Consider the following 17,307-nt stretch of genomic DNA (forward strand, 5'->3'; position numbering starts at 1 on the left):
GTTCTCATGCTTATGTGACAAGCATTTTACCAACTGAGCTACCTCCCTGGCTCTCTCAAAAGGTCGTCAGATGTAATCTGCTCGAGCCACAATGGAAACACCTGTTCACACTAACACTTCCTTCAAAGTGCAGTTCAGTTTTAGGAGCTCAGTTTTAATACACAGCATCTTTTCTACCTTCCTTTTTTGGAGTGGATAATTCATCCCTACGACACAGAACATCTGCCTAGGCCTCCAGTCTCTCTTACGTCAATCACACATTACTTAGCATATCTGTTCCAGACAAATGCCTACCTTATACTTCTCATAGACAATTGGGACGCTGAAAACCAGCAGCTCGGCTGTAAGACAGAATAAAAACACGGCAAGTGCAAGTGTGAGACTCAAGCAGCATAGCCATTTGTTTAAGTATAGAGAAACAATCAAAAAGAGAAAAATAAGAGCTCTTGAAATTGAGGTAACTAGGGCACAGCAGATAAGGGGTTGAAAACCTCTAACAGGCTATTTTCTTTGTATGACAGGTGTCAACTTCTAAACTACATAAGTGGTTTTTAAAAGCAAGGTCCCCATATTTAAACCAAATTTAAACAGTGCTCATTATTCACAGTTTCTTTGAAATCCTTTGTGAAACCATTTAATAAACTCTCGGCGGCAAGCCCAGGTTAGTCTAATATCTAGCAAACTCTCCAGACACCACAGGCTGGCCATACAGGGTAAGTGATACATGCTGTGTACATGCTCTTTAGACAAGTCCTGTACTCCTGGGCTGCGTTTGGGTGGTTGTCCTCAGTGGGCCCAGAACTCACTTTGCAACTTAATTCGCTGCTGGATCCCTGAACTTCTGTTCCTGCCCACCTGTGCTGGGATTATAGCTGTGCACCATCATCACGCCTGGATGCCCTGGCCTTTTTGTTTTTTGTTTATTTTTTAGAATTATTTATTATATATGAGTACACTGTAGCTGTCTTCAGACACACCAGAAGAGGGCATCGGATCTCATTACAGATGGTTGTGAGCCACCATGAGATTGCTGGGAATTGAACTCAGGACCTCTGGAAGAGCAGTCAGTGCTCTTAACCACTGAGCCATCTTTCCAGCCCCCTTTTTGTTTTTTTATTTTTCCTTTGAGACAGAATCTTATTAAGTTACTCAGGCTGGCCTTGAAGGTTTGATCCTTCTGCCTCAGTTTCTTGAACAGCTTTGATTATAGGCCTGCACCATCTGGCTCAGCATTTACACTGAGTCTTCCAAGTCTTTTAAGAAATAAGCACAGACGGGCTGGGGATTTAGCTCAGTGGTAGAACGCTTGCCTAGGAAGCGCAAGGCCCTGGGTTTGGTCCCCAGCTCTGAAAAAAAGAACCAAAAAAAAAAAAAAAAAAAAAAAAAAGAAAAGAAAAAAAAAGCACAGACACACTTTTCCTTGTCACCTTACCGAGAATCAGAAGGGTAATTCCGTTAAAAACAGCACCGACGTAGGTCATCAGCCACATGAAGACAGCCAGCTGTGAAGGCCAATGCAGAGGGTTAAATAAGAATAAAGATGCCCCTGGCTTCAAGCTAACTAGGTTTGCATCAATACAGTGTTTTATGACACAGATCCGCCATGTGTACTAACTGTCTTGGGGTCCAAAGGAGACTGCTAATTACAGGGTACTAACTGAACAGGGCTGGTCTAATGCTGCTCTCCAGAGGGTGGTGGCTTTCTCTGTTGATCCCTATCTTCTTTTCTACAGGCTTTCTCTTTTCTGAAAAAACCCTGTATGCCCTATTTTAGCTCTAAATTAAAGCCCAGCAACTAACCTTCAAGGAGTCAACCAAGTCTTCTACCAGAAAGAGACGAATAATGAGTTTGAGGGCCTTGTTGACATGCACCATTGCAGCATTCATGTAGCTGTGGAAAGCTTCTGAGGACAGTGTAATGTCCACATCCAGGTAGGCCCTTCCAAGGAAGAAAAACAATCAAACATGTGACACACACGGGGAAATTCTTCAACAGCACAGTGGTAGTTTAGTGTGAAATCAGCATTCTAGAAATCTGAAGGGGACACAGCTGTCCTTTACTGGATAAAAGCTAATATGCCAGTTATCTATGAACTATAAGGCTTTCATGTACAATGAAGAACTATCTAGTGTGGATATATCAAAATACATTCTGTGGGAATGTAGATCAGAGAGCAGAGCACTTGCCTAGCATTATGAGATCCTGGTTCAATCCCCAACATTGTAAGACAAATAAGTAAAAACTAAAAATTCATCTGTATGTGTTTGTGTGCATATATATGTAGGTCAGAGGACAACTGTGGGTGTCATTTCTCTGGTATGCATTGTCTGCCTGTCTGTCTGCCTGTTGGTCTGTCTGTTTACCTACTTATCTAACTAGGGGTGTGCTTTGAGGTTTCTGGAGCTCAAGCCTAGCTCAGTGGTTCATATGGTCTTTTCCTGTTGCCTGCTGATCCAGGTATAGAACTCTCAGCTCCAGTTAAATGTTTTCCTTTATCGCAAGGCCCTGGGTTCGGTCCCCAGCTCCGAAAAAAAAGAACCAAAAAAAAAAAAAAAAAAAGTTGCTGTGGTCATGCTGTCTCTTCTCAGCAATAGGACATTGTCTAAAACAGTGTTCTACACCACAGTGCACATGTAGAGGTCCGAGGGCAGTTTATGGCAATTGGTTCTCTCCTTCCACCATGTGGGTCCTGCAGACTGAACTCAGATTGTCAAATTTATAGTAAATACCTGCTGAGCATCTTGCTGGCTAAGACCCTGTCTTAGAACACCCAAAGCTATGTAGAGAGACCTTGTGTCAAACAACCACTATCAAAACCAAAAACTGAAAGAAAAAAAGAAGGGCTGGGACTATAGTTAAATAGTGGAGCACTTGTCTGTGTAAAGGTCCTGGGCCCAATCCCCAAGCTGGATAGTTTAGAAAAGCAAAGGAAAGACAGAGGTCAGAGATCATGAATCTGTTAGGGCTGCAAACTACACAACGCACTGTGTTTACAGAGGCTGAGTTTTTTTCTTTTTTTTTTTTTTAAAAGGGAGGGCACAGGCAGACAGAGGGTCTCAAGTGCACAGCCCTAGAACTTACTGTATAGATAAGGCTGGCCTGAACTTAGAGCTCTGCTTGCCTTGCTCTCCCAAATGCTGCAATTTTGGCATGTGTTACCATGTCTGGCCATCTTGTTCTGAGGGGGAACCCTGTGCTCATAACCTGTTCATTCACACAGTAGCTACTGAGCGTCTACTGCTTATCAAGTTTGAAGACATCTTGAGGAGCTCAAACTCTTGAAGAGCAGAAGAGTAACAGGCATATGTTCGTCCTCCTGTTTACTAAGAAAGTATCTTCAAATATAAAGGTTTTAAATATGAGATGTTTTCAGCTATGGAAGCAGTGGCAGGTAAGCCAGCCTTATCAACACAGTGAGCTCTAGGCCAGCTAGGGAGATACACTGAGACCTTGTCCCAACAAAACAAACAAAAACACTCCCCAGATGTTGGGACTAATATGATTTAACAAAAATTTTTTTTTATAAATTCACAGAAATGATACAGAGAGGGACCATTATTAAGATATCTGAGCTTGTAAAATGTATTCACTCAGTCAACACTACTGGCTCATTAAGATTAATTTACAATATAATTCTAAGGGCACATCTGACTTAAGTTATCCCTTCTATTTCTATCAACAGAAAGTACAAGCCCTAGCAGGGAGCTAGTGGCTACTCTAGAGAGGTCACAGCAGCTCTTTCTCTGAGACAAAGGAGTTTTAAAAGCTAAAGCTCAAATACAATTTTTTATGGGCAAAAAATTTCAACAGCACAAACATGAGGAAGCATTTGTTAAAGTCAGAGTTCAACCAGAAAGGCATTAAAATTTGCCTCCAGATTAGGACTGGCTCAGTAGTTAAGATCACCGGTTTCTCTTCCATAAGATCAGAGTTCAACTCCCAGCAACCACAGGGAAGCTCATAACCTGTACTCCAGGGATCAGATGCACTCTTGGCCTGCAATAGCACCACACATATCTTGTACAGACACACATACAGGCAAAACAGCCATATACATAAATAATATTTAAAGGTTAAAAATAACTGCTCCCCTGTCCCAGGAAAACTACACTAGAGCAAAAGAAAATCAGAAATAAAACCTGGAACAAACAGAATAAACTCCTGGTTTCTAGCTGTTACTACATAGGGCTGAAACATGGACATAGTGGCTGACTGAGGGCTGCCTTGGGCAAGCTAGTCTGTGCCTATTCTGGATTTAGAGCTCTCTTTAGTCTTAAGTCTGAGCCTGTAGTGAGTAACAAGTTCTCAGATACTAACCTGATTACTTCTCAGGGTGACTGCAAGGTATTTAGTGAATGCTTCTGCCATCAATCAGCTATAAGGGATAGGCTAGAACTTCAGACATGTGTAATCTCAGCAAACTTACTTGAATGGATGTCCTTCTTCTGACTTCTGCACAGCTTGGATGACAGACTTGTAGACTCTGAAGCTGATGGTGACAGAGAGTAGAGCCAGGATGAGGTAAGAGACCACACTGATAACACTGAAAGCTGCCAGAGAGAGCAGCATGATCAGCGTGGTGCCAAAGACAAACCCAGTCTTCTTCACATCTCGCCAGAAAATCAGATCATGCACTGCCAAGAGAGAGGGAACAGAAGTTAGAGAACCCAGGACCACCCTGCTTGTGCTATGTTTTACTGACTGGGCCATCTATCTCCCTAGTATCCTGGCACCTCTTTCTTTTTGGTTTTGTTATTATGGGTTATTTTTTATAGCCCAACCTTGCACTCTACTCCTGATCTCCTATGAATTGGGATTGTAGGCCTGTGACACATATCTACTGATTTTTTTCTTAAGACAGGGTCTTGCTCAATTGCCCAGTCTGGCCTTATAAAAATGGACAAGGCCTCTAGAGTTGGAAAGATGAAACTCTGAGTCTTGGTCATTTCTACCTGTGCTACTTTTCACCTTTCTAAGTCATTCTCCATTGTAAAGTGAAGAAAATGGCACCGTCCCCCTAAAGCTGTTTCAGGTCCAACGCAGGCAGACTACATTATTACCTACATGCAACAAACTTATGTGACTTAATAGGAAGGAGAGGTTTCAAGATTCCTGATGGGAAACTGAGTTTCAGGTAGAGGTTTTGCAAATCAGGGAGAAAACTGGGTACCATTCAGGTGCACAGGACTGAACTGAGACTATACAGGAAAACTGAACAGCAGGAGACTTACGCAAGAGGGCTGGCACTAAGCAGGGTAATTCCTACAGTCAGAGTTCAGGCACATACTATGCCAGAGTTCATGTGCCTATAAGTGTAGTTTCAATATAGAACGCAGAGAGGTTTCATGTCACCAACTAATCAAACAAACTGATGATACATGTCCCTGGATATGACAATACTGCTTCTATGGAATTCTAGCCCTAAATATGTACCTTTTTAGAAAGAGAAAATAACTTGACAAATTCAACTGGAGAAATATCCTACAGAAAGCCAATCTATATTATTAAAAACTACCAGTGTAAACAATAGGGGGCTGGAGAGATGGCTCAGCAGTTCCAGCTGATTTTAGTTCCCAGCATCCACAGATTGGCTCACAACTGTCTGTGACTCCAGTTCCAGGGGAGTAACAGACCTCTTTTGGCCTCCAGGGGCACCAGGCACACACATGGTTTATACATACATACATACAGATAGCTAAACACTTATATAAATAAAATTAATAAATCTAAAAGTTTTTACAAAGAAAGGAAATAGATTTCTATACTTGCACAAGTTGAAAAACGCCATGTATCCTCACGGACTTTACCGCCACCTGCTGGAAAGTTGTTATTCAATCACATGTGACTAGTGCCCCTAGAGCACTGCAGAACATGAACTGCCTAACTGTACAGAAAGGCCCTAGGCCAGAAAAAGGGTATTAGGGAATGGCAGATAAAGAGCAACTGTCCTATACCTCCAACCTCACAGCTTGTCCTTGCTTCACTCAGGCCTTGGCCTGCCCTATTTCCTGCCCACACTCTGTATTCCACCACTTTGTATGACCTTACAGCTTTGTCTCTTCTAGGAGCTCGTACCACCACCTTGTTTATAACAGGCTCTTCAAATCTGTGACAGGCCAACCTCATAACCCAGAGCCAGTGTGAGAACAACTTCCCTTCATTTCCTGATACTGCTCCTCAACATATAGAGATTTGCCAAGCATATTCAGTTACAAAACACCTAAAAAAAAAAAGAGGGGGGGTGGTGTGGCAAAACATTTGGAAACTTTTACCTTTCTGATTCTCTGGTAGAGTTAGAGGAGAAAAATGTGATAAACAGGGCGGCTATTGAAGTTTAATGTGAAGCCATTAGAATGGGTGTTCAAACTAGTAAGAAGGCAGAGTTTTGTCTCCATAATTCTTTTTTTTGGGGGGTGGGGGGCACTGCCATTACTGCTTTTAAAACAGCAAATTGGCTAGGTGTGGTGGTATACAGCTGCAATCCCAGACCCTGAGGGTTGGAGGCAGGAGGGCCAGCAGTTCAAGGCTATCTCCACTTTCTGAGCCAGCTGTGATTAGATGTGCATGCCAAATTGCCTGGGATATGTGGTGCCAGGAAGAGCTATGTTCACCTTTCCACTTTTTTCACTTTTTAATTTTGAGGTTGGTCTTGGGCTTCTGACCACCCTGCTAACACAGCTTCTTGAAGAGATGTGATCACAAAACTTGTGTTACTTGGGATATCTCTTTCAATGAATGGAAGGGAAACAAGAAGGGCTAATAGAGTATGAATCTGATCAAACTATATTACATACATGTGTAAAATGTCACAACAGAATTCACCATTTGCCCAATCTTTCAGCTGATAATGTACAGATTCTGAAGTTTGGGTTTACAACCTAGGCCACTGGCAGTGGGGTGACTGGGACAGGATACAGAGCTGGATTCTCACTATGGGATGTAGTAAGGACCTTGCAGGGATTGCAGGACTGCCTGGGTGAGTGTGGAAGCACCAGGCTCTGCTGAGCAGGCAGGCAGAGCCTAATGCTGGCTGTCATTGCCCACTCACTGCCAGTCTCAGCACGCGGCTACAATGGAACACTCATGACAAAGGCTTGTTACAGCTTGTAATAAAGATTCGTCTTTTTTCATTGTTGCTAATAGGATATATAATTAAGATTGGGGGATAGAAAGGAGCTTTTAACTAAATTTCTTTTAAAAAATTATATTTAGAGCCAGGCGTGGTGGCATACATCATTAATCCCAGCACTTGGGAGACAGAGGCTGGCAGATCTCTTGAGTTCATGGCCAGCCTGGTCTACAGAGTGAGTTCCAGGGCGTCACAGAAACCTTGTCTTGAAAACCAAACCAAACGAAAAGAATTCCATTTAAAGATTTTATTGTTTTTATTTCATGTGAAATCTGTGTGCTATATATTATTCTATGTATGCAGTTTCCATGGAGTCCAGAAGAGGACATTGGATCTCATGGAACTGTATGGTTTTTAGTGGCCATGGGGGTGTTGGGAATTGAACTTCTGACCTTTGGAAGAGTATGCCAGTACTCTTAACCATTGAGCCATCTCTCTAATCTCATTAGTTGTTTTTCTAGGCTTCCAATGCAAAGCCTCTGTACTTACTAAGAATATTTATGTTGTTGGTGAATTATAAGCTATCCTTCCCTACTTCCAAAGTCTTCCATAATGTGGTTGTGATGGCTACTCTTGGTTCTCAACTTGACTACATCTGGAATTAACTAAAACACAAGTGGCTGGGTATACCTTGAAGGATTTTTTTCATTTGACGTTTATTATAGATTTTTTGTTTGTTTTGTCTTGTTTTTCTAAACAGGGTTTCTCTGTGTAGCTCTGGCTGTCCTAGAATTCCCAGAGATCTACATGCTTCTGCCTCCTGAGTTCCAGATCTTTTGAGATGGGAAGGTCCACCTTTACTCTGGGTCACACCTTCTGCTGGCAGTCTATATAAAGGGCACAGAAGAAGGAAGCTTTTGTTCTTTGCCTGCTTGGTCTCACTGGCAAGTCTATTCCTTTACTGAGGTTAGAGCCTACTTCTCTGAAATTCTGATAAATACTGAAGACCAGTTAAGATATCCAGACTCATGGTCTGAACAACTACTGGATTCTTGACCTTTCTGTTGGTAAATAGCTGTTAGACTAGATGGACTACAGCTGATAAACCATCCTAATAAGTCCCACACATATCTATATATACATATATATGTTTCCATTCTATAGGTTGTTTTTCTAGAGAATCCTAATAAAGTGGTCATACTTAAAATTTTTTAATTTAAGCTTTAAAAAATGTTTACATGCAAAAATGGGCTTATTTAAAATCTTGAGCAGTTTCCATTCCTTCTGAAAATTCATTATAAACAAAAAGCCAGTGGGGCTGGGGAGGTGGCTCAGTGGTTAAGAGTGATTGCTGTTCTTCTGAGGGACCAGAGTTTGATCTGGATCAGACAGTTCACGACTGCCTGTATGTCCAGCTCCAGAGGATATGCCTTTTTCTGGCCTCTACAGATACAAATAAAAATAAAAGGCTAAGACAAACTACTATGGTAGATTGTGCCAAAACAAAACATTTAGCTCATGTTTAATATACAACTTTAAAAAAGCATTAGCACAGGAAACAGAGCCAGACAACAACATCTTTAAGTGATTCCCAACAATGAAGCTGCAGCTTCAGTTATATTGATATTAACAACAGCATGACAATGTACATTCACATGCTAAAGTGTCACACTCATCTGAGATGGAAACAATGACAAACCTAGATCTCACTGTAATTAAGTACTGTGCATACTACTTCAGTACAGCAGGAGCCTCAAGTTCCTCTTTCTATCCGACTTCTCTTTTCAGGGCATTGCCCTGTTGTTGTCTCAAGACAAAAAAGAAAACCATACTAAGGAAAGCCCAGGTAAGTGTGCTTACAGAAACCCATGCTCAATCCTCAGCCAAATCGAGAGCAATGAGGGAGCTTTTTATATTCCTTATTTTTTTATTTAACAGTTATTTATTTAATGTGTGTGCTGCATGTATGGGTGTGCATTTGTGAGTGTGCCTGTGTGTGTGCTACCAAGCACTTTCAAGGGTTTGTGCTTATTAGAAGCTGGTTCCTCCATTTCTGCTTTTACTGCTGATTTCAATATGGGTTAAATAACAACAGGGCCTCTATTCTCCCTACTGTTCAGCTTTCCGACTTGTATCCAAAGTCTTGGTATTTATATTTCTCAGATAAAATGAGATTTATGTTCCTATTGTGCAGACTGTTTTTCAAACCAGCAGACCACAAATTACTCCTGAGAACCAGGTCAACCTGACTTGACAAACAAGGCTTTCTGAAACTGGCAGACCATAATGAATATAACAATGTATTTATGCTATATGCTAGTCCAGAACGTTTCGAAGTTCCCCTTCCATTAAGCTTTGCTTGCTTGCAAAAGTCATGAAATACCTATAGAAGAGTCCCCACTGTAGCTGAGGGTCACTTGCTCATTTCTGATCCCAAGGAGAGCAGGTGGCCTGGCCATTATTGAAAATTCTTGCCTTGCTCACTGAGATCTCTGTTGAGTGTTTGGATCTCCAGTCTGACACCATAACAGTGTTCTCCTTAAACCATATTGGTTCTGGCCACGAACTCGGGTCAGGCTTGGCAGCAGGTGTCTTTACTGAGCCACCTCAACGGTATTCCTCGGCCTTGTATGTTGCTTCATAAACTTGGGGAAAAGCTGCTTGCCACAAACTATATATACTGATATACTAGTTACAGGCCATTAAATCAAAGAGCAATAGAACCAATGGAATCTTTCATACCAAAAAAGATTTTATTTACTTTTAAATACCTGTATTACTACTATTTATGTTTTCTTTAAACATCCATATGTAAGAACATTTACATATTCTGTGTAAAATCTTTCAGAGATCATTTATTGGAAATACAGAATTTTAAAATAGGAACACCCTCAAGAAACCAATATAAAGTCAATATAGTGGCATATAAAAGTAAAATATCTAAATATATAACTATACATTATTTTTAATATTGCTATAACATATCAGTAGCCTGTTTTTTTAATAGTATCTCTGATCAGAATGTGTCAACATCACATTAGGATATGCATTTGTGATAGATGTGGAAAGACCGTTTCTTCTTACTCTCCCTCTCTTAGATTTCTTAGGGTTTTCTCAAGTTCTTAGTATCAGACAACAGAATTCAAAGAAGTCATCAAAATTAATGAAGCTGGAAAGTGGGAATAACTATCTCAAACATACCTGACGATCCTCACTCAGCCCTCTTTATAGCTGCTGAGAATTAGCAAAAACACTTTTTAAAAGATTTTCAGGGGTTGGGGATTTGGCTCAGTAGTAGAGCGCTTGCCTAGCAAGCGCAAGGCCCTGGGTTCGGTCCCCAGCTCAAAAAAAAAAAAAAAATTTCAGTTTTTTCAGTTATATAATAAAACAGGTTTAGTCAGGCAGTCAAATTAAAATTAGCCAATATTTAAAATGCAAAAACCCACAAGGGTAAGAATACTATAAAAGGTTAAAATAAATTTAAAGAAGAACATGTTAGAGTCCTTCAATTGGTCTTGAAAAGCAGAGGGCAGGTGGGGAAATCGAAGCCATCAGCTGTCTTTCATCATCCTCATTCCCTTCTTGTAAACCAAACATTTACGAAGTCGTCCCTGCTACCCTTTAAAGGGTTCTGCATTGGGGTTGGGGATTTAGCTCAGCGGTAGAGCGCTTGCCTAGCCAGCGCAAGGCCCTGGGTTCGGTCCCCAGCTCCGAAAAAAAAAAAAAAAAAAGAAAAGAAAAAAAAAAGGGTTCTGCATTTATCACTAATGCATTCTAGTCCATTTTTAACACTAGGTCAGAACTGCTAAGCAGGGTCAGAAAGTTTCATTCTGTCCAATCTCCTGATCTGTTTTAGACTGATACTAGAACCTGGCAGTTCTAAGATAGGACTCACAAGCCTGCAAGACTCCGTCACCACCGTCATCCATCTCAGCCCTACAAAGTCCTTATCCCTCTTGCCCACAGGGATGGATCATCAGAGCCTCCCTGGGTCAGTGCTATGAGTGCTGTCTAGGGAATGTCTTCCTGTTCTGGTAGGCTCATGAGAAGGATCCTATTTTCTGGTCCCATCTAAGTTTGGGCTATCATATTAGAAGCTGATTTAGTTTTGGTCGTTAAATCATAGCTGCTTTTGGTACTTTTTGTGTATCTGGCAAGATCCATACTGCCACTTCCTATTTCTCAAGATCCAAACTCGTCTTTTGGTCAATAACTTTGAGTCTCCCTGCTAGTAGGAAGGACATCATGGTTTCTTCCAATTTTAACTTCCTGTCTTACAAAGTTAACTCTGAATCTTATGGCCATGTTCTATTTTGCAGTAATCGATTCATAATGCCTCTCCTACAAGATAACTAATTCCCCAGTAGGTGGCCTATGGCTGCTTTGTGTGTGTGGCTCACTCTCAGGTAATTTCTTATGGGCAGGTGCACAAACTCTGTTTAAGTGCTCACCTCGCGGGCACGCTCTAAAACACTTGGATCCTGCACTGCTTCCTCCTGTCTGCATCAGGCCCCCTTCTTTGTGGAGCAGACTGAAGCACTGCGTCCAGCAACAGTTACCCATCGTATGCTGCCCAGGCACCAGCAGCTGCATCTGTCAGCTCTAGAGAGCTCCGCCAAGGTGGCCGTTATTACAGTGGCCTAAAGGAGCCGCGTGAGCAGCAGGAGCACAGCGCGGTGGCTCTAGGCCAGGAGCTCAGGCCTGGTCCGCAGCCTCCACTTTATTTTTATTACTATTGAAAACAAAGGTTTTCTACTTCTTGCTAGCGAGATTTAAGGACTCCGGTTGCAGTACCCATAATATACCAACAGAGGGAGCCTAATGGCATTCTCAAAAGAAGAAGCTGCCAGTTCGCAAATTCAGTCAGGAGCAGCTGTGACCCTTGGCTGATTTCCTTATTGATGTATTTTTGCCAAATTTAGGCAAAGAGTTCGATTTGATTTTAAGCTCATAAACTCCCAAGGGTCAAGAGAATTTATCCTAGTCTCCCAAGCAGGGTTCTTTCTGAAGCCCTGGCTGTTCTGGTACTCAGAGATCTGCCTGCCTCTGCCTCCCCACCATGTGGAGCTTCTCCCAAGCATTCTTAAAGGTAGAAAATGATTATTCTGAAAAAGGAAGGATTTTTACAACATTGACAAACCTTCAACTTTAATTTTATTTTTAAAGAGCAATTCAAGATCTATACAAGGTTTTATTTTCTTTGTTTTGTTTTAAACTGCTAATATTCAATACATTTAATAGAATTTAGGTGGGCGGAAAGTCAGATTGGATGGTTGATTTGTTTAGAGCAGGGTTTTCCATTTGTAGCACAGGCTAGCCACCAACTAATGATCTTTCTCAGCTTCCTGAGTGCTAGGATCACAGTCTTCGGCTACCTGATTGGCTAAAGACAGGCTTTTGGCCACAAGAGGGAGACCTGCTAATAAAGAGGAATGCTCACTGACAGGGAAAGCGTCTTCCCTGCTTCTTCCAATTTTAAGTTCCTTTCTTAAAAAATTAACTCTGGATTTACTAACCAAGATTTGCTCTGTAGTAATGGGCAAAGACTTGCAAAATGGGCTTTTTGGTAAATGGGTAAAGACTTCCTTGCTAAGCTTGTTAAGGCCCCAAGCTCCATCCCTAGCACTGCTAAATTGAAGAAAAGGTGAAAGGAATGGTTCAGTTTCAAAAAAATATTTTACTAAAAGATAATGATGAAAGCATTTCCCCATTGGATTAAATTTTCATCATTTTTAAAAACTGCACTGTTTCCATTAAATCAAACCACTTTTTAAATTACAAACGATATTAGATATCTGTAAATTCAGACCTAAATTTGTGGATGCTGAAATGGCTTGTCTTCTCTACTGCAGATTTCACCATTAACTCAGCAGATAGTCCTCCAGGTGGCACAGATCACTGATGGGGAAAGAAGCTCTCCCTGTCCAACATGCATACATGCTTTGCCCACAGAAGAGGCTGGCAGCAGATCAAAGGGATTTGTAGGGACTTCTTTCAAACCAACACCCCCTAGACTCTTAGAAGATGAATCATTTTCAATCATTAAAACCTCCCATTGTCTTTCCCCTCCATTTCCATTGTAAAGCACATGCAACAGGCGTGTGAGACTAGCCCTCCCCAAGCTGTGCAGCAGGGTGGTTTTGAAACTCTTTGGCCTCCTTTATTTAAGGATGCAGCTAGATATTAAATGGGTAAAGACACAAAGGCTTGTTTTTTCTTTTCTTCCCCTACTAAGTCTGGGTGTGTTTTCACACATGTCAGACTACTGAATTTGCTAATTAAGAAACAGTATAGAAGATGGGTGTGGTAGAGTGCACCTGAAATCCTGTCCCTGTAAACCTGCAATCCCTTGGGAGGCTGAGGCAGGATGAGCAGGAATTTAAGGTCAGTCTGGCTACAGTGTGAGAATCTGTCTCAACAAAGAAGAGAGAATACAGAGCCACTGGGCATGCTACCTCAAACACTAGTTAACTGCTAACGAATCTAAGCAGACATTTTAAAGAAAGGCTCCCATAAAGCCAAAGCTTGCCTCAGACTCTAACAGAAGAACTTTGAATTTCTGATCCTCCAGCCTCCAGTTCCCAAGTGCTGAGATTACAACATAAGACACCATGCCCTGCTTAAGCAGTGCCAGGGTTCAAACCCCGAGGTTCCTATATGCTAGGCTAGTACTCTAGCAACTGAACTGCCTAGAATGTGCATCCTCCTGCTTTTACTCTCTTCATCTTCTGCCAGTGTGGGACACCTCAGCCAGCCTCAAATTTAAATGGTAGTCAGTTTCTGTCTTTCTCTGCTAATCGACTCAGGTAAATAACATGGTTTTAGACTTTATTAGAAATGTGACAGAGTCTGTATGTGAGACAAAAATTGAAAGCAAAGGTTAGGTAATACACATACCCATGGCCTTTGTGGCCTTAATTTTTCTAGCAAGTAACTCTCCTATGGAAATAGTGGGTGTACTGGCTAGTTTTAGGTCAGGTTGACACCAGCCAGGGTCAGAGAGGAGGGAGTCAACTGAGAAAACGCTTCCTCAAGACAGGGCTGTGGCCACAAGCCCTAGAGAGCGTTCCTATTAGTGACTGATTGAGGAGGACCTAGTCATCGGGCCAGTGTTCTCAAAGAGGGCGGGCTGAGAAGGAGTAAGCTGTAAGCAGCATTCCTCCATGGCCTCTGCAACTGCTCCAGGTTCCTGCCTTGACTTCCTCTTCTGACTTCCCAGATGAACAGTGTTGTGGAAGTGTACGCCAAATAAACCCTCAAATTGCTCTGGTCATGGTGTTTCATCACAGAAATAGTAACTTCAACTAAGACAGTGGGCATCTGGGTAATGAGCAGATGATTGCCCTCTGTTTTTACTCCAAGCACTGCACAGCTGACAATCATTTCAGACTAACCAACCACAGAATCAGCATCGAGATTTTACTCCCAGTCTCAGGCAATGCTGGGGATGGAAACTGAGGGCCTTAGGAGCGAGTATTCTTACCACTGAGCTACACACCTACACTATTTTGTTTGTTTGTTTTTGAGACAGAGGTTTACTTTGTCTCAAAGGCTTGCCTCCACCCCACCGTATTACTCCTGCCTCAACCTCCTAAATGCTAAATGCCATCATGCCCAGCTTCTACATAAAAAAAAAAAAAAAAAGGTGCTAATAGGCTGGAGTTGGCTCAGCTGTTAAGAGCACTTGTTTTTGCTGAGGACTGAGAATCAATTCCCAGAATCCATATGGCAGCTCACAACTGTCTGTTAACTCTAGTTCCCCAATGCCCAATTCTAAACATCAAGGTACACTGGGCATGCACATGGTACACACACATATGTGCAGGCAAACACTCATACACACAAAATAACAAATCTAAAACAATGTGCTCAAATACATATATCATAAGACAACATGGCTATTTTTTAAGAGTAGTTTAGTAGCCTTTAGTTACATGCACATTAGCTGGGTCAGGTGGCACATAATCCCAGTACTCTGGAGGCAGAGTTCTCTGAGTTTGAGGCCAGTCCCTCTAAAGAGTGAGTTCCAGGACAGTAGAGGCTACAAAAAGAAACCCTCCCTCCTTTAAACTACTCCCCCAAACGTACATGCACACTGATGGGGACAACCATTACTGTTATCCATTGATGTTGCACTGTATCCTGTTTACTCCCGTTTTAAAACAAGCATGTCAAAATAAACAATAGTTATTAGAACAGCTACTTCAGCCTGAGAACCAGGACCAAAATTGAGTATTCTTTTCATTTTTTCCTTAGATAAAAAATTTATAGTAAACTACATTGTATAGTCACTGGGTACATGTACAGTATGTATATCTGTTCAATTTCAAAGTGTAGAAAAGGCTACACTCCTGAAGGTTCCCTAGTGCACCTTTCCCATTATAGAGTTTGTATCTTGATCCCCCACAGCCACTCCCAAAGGCCCATTCAGTTAAAGACTGATCTGCAGAGAGGCAGTTTTGGGAAGGAGGTGGCTGTCTAGTGTAGGTCTTAGGTCATGGGGTATTGAGGGGACTGTGAGACAGTTTCTTCTTTTATGTTTTGCCATAGGCTGACAGTTTTGCTTCAGCAGATTTGCCCTACAATAGGTGACGCCAAAGGCTGAAGAACAACAAAGCCAACTGTGAGCCCCACAATCCTTTTCCAAGTTATTTCAGGCCTCTGTTACAGTAGTAGAAAGCTGACTAACCCAAAGTCAACAACTCGACAACAACAACAACCACCACCAAAAAACCCCAAAAAACCTAGAGACCTGCTGTCTCTCCCAGTTCTTTTGATCTCCAATTATATAGATGCTCTATAGTTATACAGACGTAACTGACACAGTAAGAATTATTTTATGCTGCTTTTCCACTGGGCATAGTTTCTGAGATTTATATTGATGCAAGCAACAAAACACAACAAACCAACCCAGCTATGTGCAGCTGAAGACGGCTCAGCAGACAAGATCACTTGATCCCTGGGATCCACAAGGTACAAGGAGAAAACTGACTCCTACAAGTTGTCCTGTGATCTATACACAAACAGCTATGCAAAGGAATGTTTATTCCCTAGTAAAACAACAACAACAACAACAACAACTACTACTACTACTACTACTACTACTACTACTACTACTACTACTAAACCCCCCCCCCCCCACACAGGTGAAGGAGTTTTTACCTTTCTATACTGGAGTGGAGTTGTTAGGTCATAGGACAAATAAATAGGTATTGTTTTTCAACAATCTGCTCACAGTACATGAGACTCTCTCTGTCACCCACCTTCACTGGGAACATTACTTAGCTTGAGCCATTAGAATGCATGGACAGTGGTAACTATTTAAACTGTGTGAGATTCAGTAATGGACAGATTTACACTGTATTACAGACATTTGTATAAAGTTCTTTGGGGAAGTGTAGAGGGGTGGTTCTGATGCTTTGATTTAATTAGTAATGTGTTTACTGATACTGAAGCTCCTTGCCCACAACTGGATTTTGATCTATCACTAGATGTCAGTGGCCAATGGCTGAAGCTCCTTGCCCACAACTGGATTTTTATCTATCACTAGATGTCAGTGGCCAATGGCTGAGTGCGAGGCGGAGTTTCCAGGTTCCCAAAGGCAAGGAGAGAGGAGGAGGAAACTCAAGATAGTTGGGGGAGAGAGGTGAAACAGACTCAGAGCTGTAGGGGGAGATCTTCCAAAATGTAGGTGGAAAAGGAAATAGGCCCACGGAAGGGCAGCCTGAAAGTGTCTTGGGCAACAGGACCAATGGGCTTCACAGAAGGCGAAGGTGGGCAACTAAGTTGAGGGCAGATTTAGAGGTATTGGACTAGGAGTGAAGGTAAGGGCATGATACCTGTGGAAGGCTTTGAAGAGCCCAGCCACACACCCAATAAGGCAGTTTAAAAATGAGCTAATGTGTGTATGTCTTTCATCTGCGGTTCCTAGATAACTCCTGGGTGGGCGTGCGCCTTCGACCAGCTGGGAGCACAAAGTGGGACAGCCAAAAACTACCGGCAGGGAAGTGTTTGGTCCAATTTCTGATAGTCCAATAGATACACGTTGACAAGAACTTTCTTAAGGCAGTAGCTTACTGGTGATGCCTTTCATTATGCAAAAATTAAAAATTAGTTTTGATAAAGTCTAATTAAATTATTTTGAGATTAGTGCATCCAATGACCTAAGAACCCTTCCCCCAGCCCCATACCATGCAGATACTCTTTCTTTCATTGCGACAGCTTCATTGCTCAGTCT

General features: G+C 41.9%; 1 protein-coding gene across 5 annotated transcripts in view; it reads right to left on the minus strand.

Moving 5' to 3' along the window:
* Nucleotides 1-17,307, minus strand: part of Rtn3 (reticulon 3) — a 56,519-nt gene that overhangs the window by 4,599 nt on the left and 34,613 nt on the right. For 4 of the 5 annotated variants that reach the window (NM_001009953.3, NM_080909.3, XM_087599717.1 and 1 more), the window contains 4 exons: nucleotides 4,428-4,635; nucleotides 1,801-1,939; nucleotides 1,433-1,502; nucleotides 295-341 (listed from right to left, as the gene is read on the minus strand). In NM_001009953.3, coding sequence (NP_001009953.2) covers nucleotides 295-341; nucleotides 1,433-1,502; nucleotides 1,801-1,939; nucleotides 4,428-4,635 — 464 coding nt within the window. Of the gene's footprint in view, nucleotides 1-294; nucleotides 342-1,432; nucleotides 1,503-1,800; nucleotides 1,940-4,427; nucleotides 4,636-11,521; nucleotides 11,814-17,307 lie in introns of those variants that run through there. The other variant, XM_087599788.1, reaches the window with a different exon arrangement.

This window comes from Rattus norvegicus, chromosome 1, assembly GCF_021556685.1.
Source record: "Rattus norvegicus strain SHRSP/BbbUtx chromosome 1, alternate assembly SHRSP_T2T, whole genome shotgun sequence".
Classification (NCBI taxonomy): Eukaryota; Metazoa; Chordata; class Mammalia; order Rodentia; family Muridae; genus Rattus; species Rattus norvegicus.